The sequence below is a fragment of the Anomalospiza imberbis genome, chromosome 4 (genome assembly GCF_031753505.1).
Source record: "Anomalospiza imberbis isolate Cuckoo-Finch-1a 21T00152 chromosome 4, ASM3175350v1, whole genome shotgun sequence".
Lineage (NCBI taxonomy): Eukaryota > Metazoa > Chordata > Aves > Passeriformes > Viduidae > Anomalospiza > Anomalospiza imberbis.
In genome coordinates, this window is record NC_089684.1 from 39,236,171 (window position 1) to 39,245,345 (window position 9,175).

Genomic DNA, 9,175 nt, shown 5'->3' on the forward strand with positions numbered 1-9,175 from the left:
CTCTATTGTAGCGATTAAGAAAGTAACTTGATGGAAAACAGGTGTATTAAGTTAATTTAGAGGACACCTCTTAATAGCCTTTCCCGATGAGTAAACACATAGTTATACTTGTTGGGCTCTGGAGTTGGGGATTGATTCTTTTAAGTGGAGGAAAAGCTAAATTATGCAGACAAGCACTGCCCAGAGGTGTTTAATTTGCAGAGAATGAACTACACCTGTAAAGCATCTAGAAACCTAGGAAGTACTTGAGCAATGGGACTTCAACGTATTCTTTTAGGAATTTATGTTCTTGCTTCTTACATGAAACTACGGCTCTTTGGACATCAGGAGGAATTTCTTCATGGAAAAAAAATCTGCAAATGACTGCCTGGGAACTGTGATGTTTATTAAAGTGCTAGGACACTTTCAAAAGTAACTGTAAATTAACTTTATTTAGGAAATAACTATAATCAGACTCTACAACAATCCAAATGCCAACTCTGTGCAATGATAAGAGAGTGACAAAATATTAGAGTAAACTGGCTGAATAAAAACCTTAATAAGGTTATAACAGGTTCCGTACCTCAACTTTACATCGACTTCCTCTGCCTGGATGACTGCACCAATCACAGGCTGCACAGTGATGGCATCACCTGGATTTACTTTCAGGTTCTTCTGTGTGGTTTCAACCAGCCCAATTTTCCCCCCTGGGAAGCCTGTGGTGGGCCAAGCAGTACAGACCTAGGAAGAGTTTTCAAAGCAAACACCTGTCAGTTGAGGTCTTGCCCCTCTCATTTCCAGTCAAGGTTAATATGAAGGATTAGGTTAAAACCTGGTTCCACTGAGCAAGACACAAGGGGCACTGAGCTCTTAAGACTTGACCTAAGACACTTTCAAAATTGAAGCAGTTATATTTTGCCTACAAATGTGATAAAAATTTCCACAAGGACTCTGTACACATTCTGGAGATGACTCAAAAGCATACACTATGCTGATCAGAAAATGTCACTCAGCAGTGAAAGAAAGGTTAGCAAACAACTATACACTTTATTTGCAAGTAAAATAGATGTGTCTGCTTATGCAAGATATAATATATAACCCATTTACTCACACACATTTATTCACATTATAAATGTATAGGAAAAAAATCAGCTGCATAGATTTTTTTCCACCACGGAGAATACTGATTCAACTACAGTGAAGAAAACATGGACGAGCACATTCACCATCTTTCTCAATGCAAGATCCATGCTGGTTCCATTGAATGCAACAGGAACAGGCTAACAGCACGGGAAAAGCACTTATAGGGTCAAGAAAGGGTCTCACCTCCTGCCGCCCATCAGCGGAGGTGAGCAGGGCCGGCCTCCCTATGCAGAGATCCGCAGACTTCATGCTGCTCAGCGACAGCTGCGCCAGCGCTCTGCGCAGCATCTTCGGGACTTTGTCACCTCCTAGTTTTCAGGAGAAAAAAAAAATAGTAATTTTTTCTCCCCTTCCCCACAGTAAGCCCAGCGTTTCCCGCGCTCCCCGGGAAGCACAGCCTCGCCAGCCCTCACGGCGCTCGCCCTGAGGGGAGCCGCGGACCGCCGCGAGGCGCCGCCGGTGCGCCTGGCAACACGGGCGGTCCCACGCTGCCGCTCGGTACCGCCCCTTCCACCGGGATTTCGCTTCCGCCGGCACCCTTCCACGGGGATAAGAGTAGGTTTCATGGGAGCCCGGACTGAGAGATCCCCCAGTCCCGCGTTCCTGAGCGGCTGGGCAGGGACTCAGATTCAAACGAGGCGCCCTCAGCGCGCCGGGCTGAGGCAGCGGGGCCGGGGCTGCCCGTCCCCGCCTCCCTCACAACTTACCTGCCTCCACGGCGTCGGCGACACGCAGCACCAGCGGTCCGCCCGCGGCAGCTCCGAGGGGAGCATCCCGCGGGGAGCCACCGCCCGCGGCCGGGCGCCCCTTGCTTTTCTTTCTGGAAGAGGAGGCGGACATGCTGCCCGCGGCCGGCGCAGAGCGGTTCCGGAGCAGAGGCCGGCACCGCCCCGGGGGCGGCCGCTCCCCGCCCCGCTCAGCGCCATGGCGGGCCCGTGGCGTGGGCTGCGGAGGGCGCGGGTCTGGGCGGCCCTAGCGGGGCTGCGGGCGAGGACGGACAAGTTCGGGGGTGTGAGCGTGGACCTGGGCGAGCTGCGCGGCTCCCCGCGGCTGGAGCAGGCCGTCTTCGGGCCGTGGCTGCGGGGCAAGTGCCGGGCGGGCGTCTCGATCCCGGGGTGGGCGGGGGGCAGTGTGTGAGGGGCGGGGGGGGCCGCCAGGGGGCGCCCTCAGCCGGCGCCTTCCCCTCACAGACCCTGAGCCGCGGCCGGGAGGTGGAGGGCGCTGGCAGGAGGGAGCAGAGGTCGTTCACAGAACCGTAAAATAATTAGGATTGGAAGGGACCCCTGGAGATCATCCAGTCCGATCGCCCGGAGCAGGTGTGACAAACCACAGCAGGTGGGTTTGGAATGTCTCCAGCGAAGGAGACTGCGCGGCCCCACTGGGCAGCCTGTTCCAGTGTTCTGCCAGTCCCAGTGAAGTTCTTCTTCGTGTTGGGGTGAAACTTCAGGTCTTCCAGTTTATGGCCATTGTTCTTTGTCCCGTCACGGGGCACCACTGAAAAGAGTCTGGCATCATTCTCGTAGCACCCACCTTTGAGGTATTTGGAAGGATTGATGTGGTCCCATCTGAGACTCATATTCTCCGACTGAACAGGTCCAGCTCCCACGGTCTCTCCTCACAGAGAGATGGTCCAGACCCCTCGTCCTTTTTGTGGCCTCCACTGGACCCACTGCAGTAGTTCCTTATCTTCCATGTACTGATGAGCCCAGAACTGGACACAGCACTCCAGAAGAGTAGTTGCCCTGTTTCTCATGGCAGACCCTAAATGTAAAAGCCGTAATTTTGCACGTGAGCACCCAGTTGTACCACATAAAATGTCAACCTGGCAGTCTCTGAGACTGCTGGCGAGTTTCTCACACCAACAATGGTTTTACCCTGTGGTAAATGATGTGAAAATACAGATTTTTGTGCATTACCCACTGCTATAGCATGTGGTAAAGTTTAAAGCGACACAGATCAAGGGCAAAAGGGGTCCCTGACCCTCGTCCCTTCCCTTTCTTGCAGAGTCTGTATCTCAGTGGCGGAATGAAGGCCGTGTTGCTGTCTGGCTCCGTGTCCCCATCCTCCAGAGCACCCTTGTGGCAGTGGCTGCTTCCCAAGGCTTTGCTTTCCACCACGCTGAGCAGGATTCATCCACCCTGACCCTGTGGCTGGGAGAGGGGCCCAGCAGGCTACCAGGGTTCGCCACACACCAGCTGGGGGTTGCAGGTGAGTTACAGGAGTGGTTGCACCCACAGAAGGTCTTGAAGGAGCCCTTTAGGAGCCCATTCAGTAGGAATTGTTCCTGTGTACAACCAGCACGTGGAAAACAGCTGGCTGCTGCATTTTGGAATGAAAAAGCAACCACCAATGTAGAGCAAAAAGCACTTCTCTGCTCTGTGTGCTTAATATGTACATCTGTCTGAACTATGTTCAAGTTAATGTCTGTAAGTGGGGAAAACAACCCAACAGGGATTGTTCAGAAGCTAAAACAACTGTTAGCCTGAATTGCAATGGTCTGAAAGCTGATCTAGGCTGTGCCTAGAAACCTTTAATCCAAACGTATATTTTACAAAAAAACCACAAACACACACCAAACTCTTATCCATGTAGACCTCCCACAACCACAGCTAGAAAGTTGTTCCATAACTGAGAAAATTTCCAAGGAGCTAGGCAAAACGGTTTCCCCTTTTTTCTTTTTTATTTTTTCATATAGCACAGCACAAGGGACTGATGATGAGCCAAAAATACCGTCATCTTGAAGTTAGCTTCACCAAATTCCAGTGGGTTTGTTCTCTCACTCAGCAGAGTTCCATAGATAAGCCATTACCTGTCCCATCACTCAGTTATCTGTAATTGGAGATTGGTTTGGACCCCCCATGTACTGGTTAAGGGTTACATTAACACACAGAAATTACGAGAGTGGGGAGAGCAAATCTCTCCCGTTGCAGCCCTGACCTGTTTGTTCTTGGCTTGCAGAGACTCTGTGGGGTGTTATTTCTCCACCAAGTGGTGTTAAAGCCCATAAACAGCAACCTGAAAAATCTAGTTTGGAAGAACTCACAAAAGATGGTTTGTTTATGTGTAGCAGCAGGTCAGGTGAAAGGAAGCTTGGGGAGGAAAAAACCCTTGAATTACAAAACACTGCTGCTGCCATCAGTAGTGGGAGTCTTCGGTTCCCAGGCCAGCAGAGGGCAGAATGGATGCTGAAGGCGGCCTTGGAGTTTGTCAATGGACATGTTGGAGCATGTTTTCCTCAGGTACGGAAACCTCACCATTAAAATATGTGCCATTAAACTGGAGCGGGACAGTGCATTCTCCTTTCAAAAGCACCAGGTTACTCCTTGTGAGGAAACCCAAGTGAAAGAGAGGTTTTCTGAAGTAGAACTTGCACAGCTGAAAGTGCTGCTTGCAAGGAAATCACATAAAAGATGAGTTGTGACCCTGGTGGGCATCAGAAAGAGCTATAAGAAAAATCATAACTCTGAAAGACTCGCAAATATTGAAAAATACATTTTCAGAGCATAATTTGCTGCTGTGCTTCAAAACACTTTGCACTCTGCAAGTAGGAAAAAACATTAAAACTTTGGTAAATGCAGATACACAGATTTCATAATTTCTTGTATAGATTTTAAAATTGCACAACATATAATGTATGTGTTCTTTGCTACCATTTTTCAAACATACATGCCTTTAGTCATCATTGGCATTTCCTTTAAAGGACATAAATACTTCAGGAAGGCATTCTAGGCAGGTAAACAAGTGTGAAATAATGACTGCTATGTGGAGTTTTTTTGTCCTTTGTTCTACTCACTGTCAATGGATCTGGAACATACCCCAAAAATACACTAAGCAGCATGGATACCACCTGGTAGGTTTATTCCATTATCTTTCTACTTTAGGAGAGAGACCCTGGGTAGTGGAAAGGGTCCATTCTACTTTTAATTCATTTTCTTGAAATATTAAAGTATTTAAATATGGATAGTGGGAGGGGGTCAAACACAAGGCTTTCTTTATTCCCTAACCAAAAAGTATTTAGAATGTGTCTGCAGTAAATAAAAGCAATTTTCTGGTGAGAGTATCTATCTCAAAGCTGTGGCCAGTCAGTGAAATGCAGGAGTTAGTGTTGTGAGCATCCTGAAATGGAAAGCAGAGATGTGGAGAGGGGATGGCTGGCCAGCAGGAAGCCAGCACAGGAACAGGGAACAGGTAGCGAGTCTCATTGCCAAGTAGACCAGCAGCTGGTTTTCCTCCTGTCTGGAGTTTCCCACGCAGCAAACACAGCACAGCCAGGGCTTGTGCCTCAGGACCAGGCAGCCAAGTGGTGACAAAGGTGTGAATAAGCGGGGTCAGGTCATGTTTTACCAGACTGGATGAGAGTGTCCAAGCACAGAGTAGCAAATGTTACTCATTGGGCTTGGCCATTATTGTTCAGAAATAGTGGAATGTGTGATGTGTCTTCCAGCTAAGTTACTACATCCGTTTGTAGGCGGCAGGATTTTCCACATGTGTAAAGATACAGAGGAGTCTCTGGTGTATGAAGTGAATAACGTGTTTTTAAAAAGCATTTCCAAAATGCTCCACCTCCAAGGAGGATGTGGCCTGCCATCCAGAAAGCTACATGTGTGTAAATATGCAACATAATCCAGAAAGTGACATGTTGGTAAATATGACATACTCGTAAGTATGCAACAATGGAATGAGAGGACAAGCTGAGGAAGGAAAGTAAAATGAGAGGAAGAAAAGTGAAAAGCATTTTCTTCCTCCTCACATGGTCTACAAGCCTTACAACACAGCTGTTATTTGCATTGCTACCACCTTAATCCATTTGTTAAAACAAAGTCCTTGGAGTTGAAGGACTTCAGGAAGGAGAGCCTACACACACATAGGCTCATCAGCCTTGCCCAGTCCTGGTACTTAAGGAAATCTAAAATGAGCAGCTGCATTACTGTGAAACTGCACGGCACGATGGAGGTGGATAGGTTTGATATGGCACTTACGAAAAGTGACTTAAAAGTAGTTCCCAAATTGTTTTACAAATACCTGCTCCTGTCTGCTGATGCTTACAGTGCAAGCAGTGGTGTCTGCACTCATTCTGTGTTTGACAAGTGTTCTCAATACTGAACATCTTTACATGCAATTTTACGTTAGTCATAACTAAAACAGGTAGGATAAGGATATTTTTCTCCTCCATTACTCATTATCTGGAGTTATCTAAGGGATTCTTTTTTATTTTTTAAATGCATTTCTTGCCTGTTCCCCAAAAGAGAACATTCAAAACCAAGTAGTATTGTAATAATGATTACTTGGTTGGGTTTCAAGTATAAACCATTCCAGAAAATCATCCTGGCATTGGATTTTTTAAAGCTCTAGGTACCACATTTGTAGCAGGAGGGAAGAGTTTTAAAAACCACAGTTCAGGGCAGTCAAACTCTAATCTCACTGATGCCAACCAGGTGTGGCCCAGCAAGTGAACATGAGACCAGGCAGCAAATCCTGTTAGTGTGTTTTCTTCCTTCTTGCTCTGGATTTAGGTATCCCCTAAATATCAGCAGATAAGTATCACTATCAGCAGAGATTCTGATCATCTCACTGGGAATTTCACTGCCAAATATTATATTCACAGGCTTCAATTTCAGGGGAACAGAGGAGAGCAAACACACTTTCTGTTTGATTCAAATGGCACTTTCCTGCCTTTACCAGTCCTCCCTGGTCTCAGCAAACCCTTTGGCTGAATGGCTTTTCTAAAAAACAAATCCCATAATCACAAAGTTCCTCCTGCTTTCCTTTTGTTGCCTCTTTTAATCATTACAGTAGTTGAACTTGGACACTGCTAAGTATTTATGAGAGGAATGAAATCATAAACTCACAAGCCATGGGGAGGCAGACACGTGACTATCCCCTTAAAACACATCCTTTGACATATCTTGAAGGAAGACTGGTACTTCATCTTTGAAATATCCTCCTACACATAACTCTGCCATGTATTATTAAAAAACAGGATGTTTTTAGCTGGACAGTCACTCCTTAATAATTCTTTCCTGTGGGTATACTTCCCCATAGCATTTAAAATCACATGTCATCACAGATGTGCCTGTATCATCTTCTTCCTGCTGCAAAATAACATGAGCATTTTGTTACCATTAGCCTCTAATTTGAAAGCCATGCATGACTGATGTGGAAAAGATCCTAGTAAGTTGCACCACAGCACTCGTCCTGCTCACCACAGCGCTCTTTAAAATCTGAGAAAAAGACCTGTTGTAAGGGAAGGGCATTTTTAAAGTATGACCAGTGAGCAGGACATAATTAAACATGAAAGCACTTAGGTTCCAGAAAGTAGGAAAACTTGTAATCTGTGGGAGAGTCATGGGCTGAGCATGAAGACATAAGGAAAAGCTGAACTTCTCACAGACAATTTTTTTCATCAAGTGAAAGTGTCACTTTTCCACTTGGAAGCAACACTTTTTGATTAAGAAGTTGACTCAGATTATGGTGCAGTTCCTGTCATGAGTTGTTAGCTGGGTAGTGCAAGTTCAGAGATAGTCACACAGCTGAATATTATCTGTACAGTCAGCCCAGAGTACTGAACCTATTGTGTTACTAACCCAAAAACACTCAAATCTTCACTACAGCAGGTGGGGGCTTTGTCATGAATTTCACTGAAGAAAAATTCATCCCCCTTAAGGGTGGCTTCTCAGGCAGAGTCACTGGAAAATTTTCTGTTGTTTGAGGAAGATTACAGGCCCATCTCTGCTGAAGCAAGCAGCTTTGCCAGATTGTTTGGGTAACCTCTTGATCTTGCATTCTTTAGTTCTGATATTAACACAAGCAAGTTTTCCTTTTCATTTCTTGTCTAATCTGGAACTTAGAAACTGCAGTTATTTATCTTGGTACTGCCAACTTTGAATTTTTAATACAGTATACTTAACCTTTTTCTGATATTTTATTGTGTATCCATTTACCACTGACAAACCACTTTGTGATTCATCCATAAAAACCTTGCTAACTGTACATTAGGGGATCGTTACACTTTATCAAAACATGTTAAACTTTGGTTGTTAGGATTGCATGATACTGTCCAACACTTTCTCTTTTTCAATATTCTTTCTATACCAGGTGCTGTTCTAGATAAAAGCACTGGAAAGGTGTTGGTTGTACAAGACAGAAATAAGGTACGTTTGTTACAGGATTGTAAAAAAGAGAAGTTCATTTAGATAAGCCTATTCCGTAATATAAAACAAAATATATTTTATTTTTATTCCAGTCCAAAATTGTGATAGTTAAAAGTTACTTCCTTTTACAACTGTCTTAAACACATCTAGCAACAGATTGCTGAATTCCATATTAAGGGGGAAAAAAACCTCTAAAAATCAACAGCTTTGTTATAAATTGTAACTGCAGATTGATTCAGCAGAACTAAGTATCCCTCCTGGTGTGAGTTTTCTGTTTTCTCCTGTAACTGACCCAGGAGTCCCTGATCTTGTGTTTGGATCCATGCAGATCTCTGGAAAATCCCCATGGCTCAAAACAGATTTTGAGAGAAGGATTCTGATTTGGTTTGGTTTCCAAAATTCCAGGCATATCTGTGGCTTTAAACAAGCAGTAGCATGGTTGGCCATGACCTGGAGACCACCTTGGTCCAGCAGGTGTAAAGATCTTTAATTGCTCACACATGGAAGTGCCCACCCTCACTACAGAGGATGCAAGACCAGAGCAGTACTGTGGTGAGGGTGGCTCATGTGATGTGGCTTGAGGTCACCAAGCATCCATCACTGAAATTTCTGCCAGCCTCTATCAGACTAACCCGGGTTTTAACTCAGCTGCTGCAGAAAGCTCTCAGGCTCACTGGTAGCTGCCTGTGCCACTCCATTCAAGAGACATTTAGCCTCCATTATGTTTTCATTTGCAAGTTAAAGTTTTCATGTTAAAACTGCATTAATTAACTCTCTAAGAGAGTTAGATCAATGCCATTTTAACATGAAACAATCAAATCTTAGCTAGGTGGACTGAAATACATTTGAATGCATAGTTTTCATTTTATACAGCTGTCCTGGTTTCAGGCAAATCTAGGAGA

At 45.3% G+C, this 9,175-nt stretch overlaps 1 protein-coding gene across 6 annotated transcripts in view; it reads right to left on the bottom strand.

The window, feature by feature from the left end:
- Window positions 1–2,187, bottom strand: part of AFG2A (AFG2 AAA ATPase homolog A) — a 162,931-nt gene extending 160,744 nt beyond the window's left edge. For all 6 annotated transcript variants that reach the window (XR_010998324.1, XR_010998325.1, XM_068187932.1 and 3 more), the window contains exons 1-3: window positions 1,830–2,187; window positions 1,306–1,430; window positions 563–720 (exon numbers count right to left, since the gene is read on the bottom strand). Coding sequence is in view for 4 of the 6 variants with exons in the window: in XM_068187932.1 (XP_068044033.1) it covers window positions 563–720; window positions 1,306–1,430; window positions 1,830–1,962 (416 nt within the window). In the remaining 2 variants the exon portion in view is untranslated. The remainder of the gene's footprint in view (window positions 1–562; window positions 721–1,305; window positions 1,431–1,829) is intronic.
- Window positions 2,188–9,175: the final 6,988 nt, after the last annotated feature.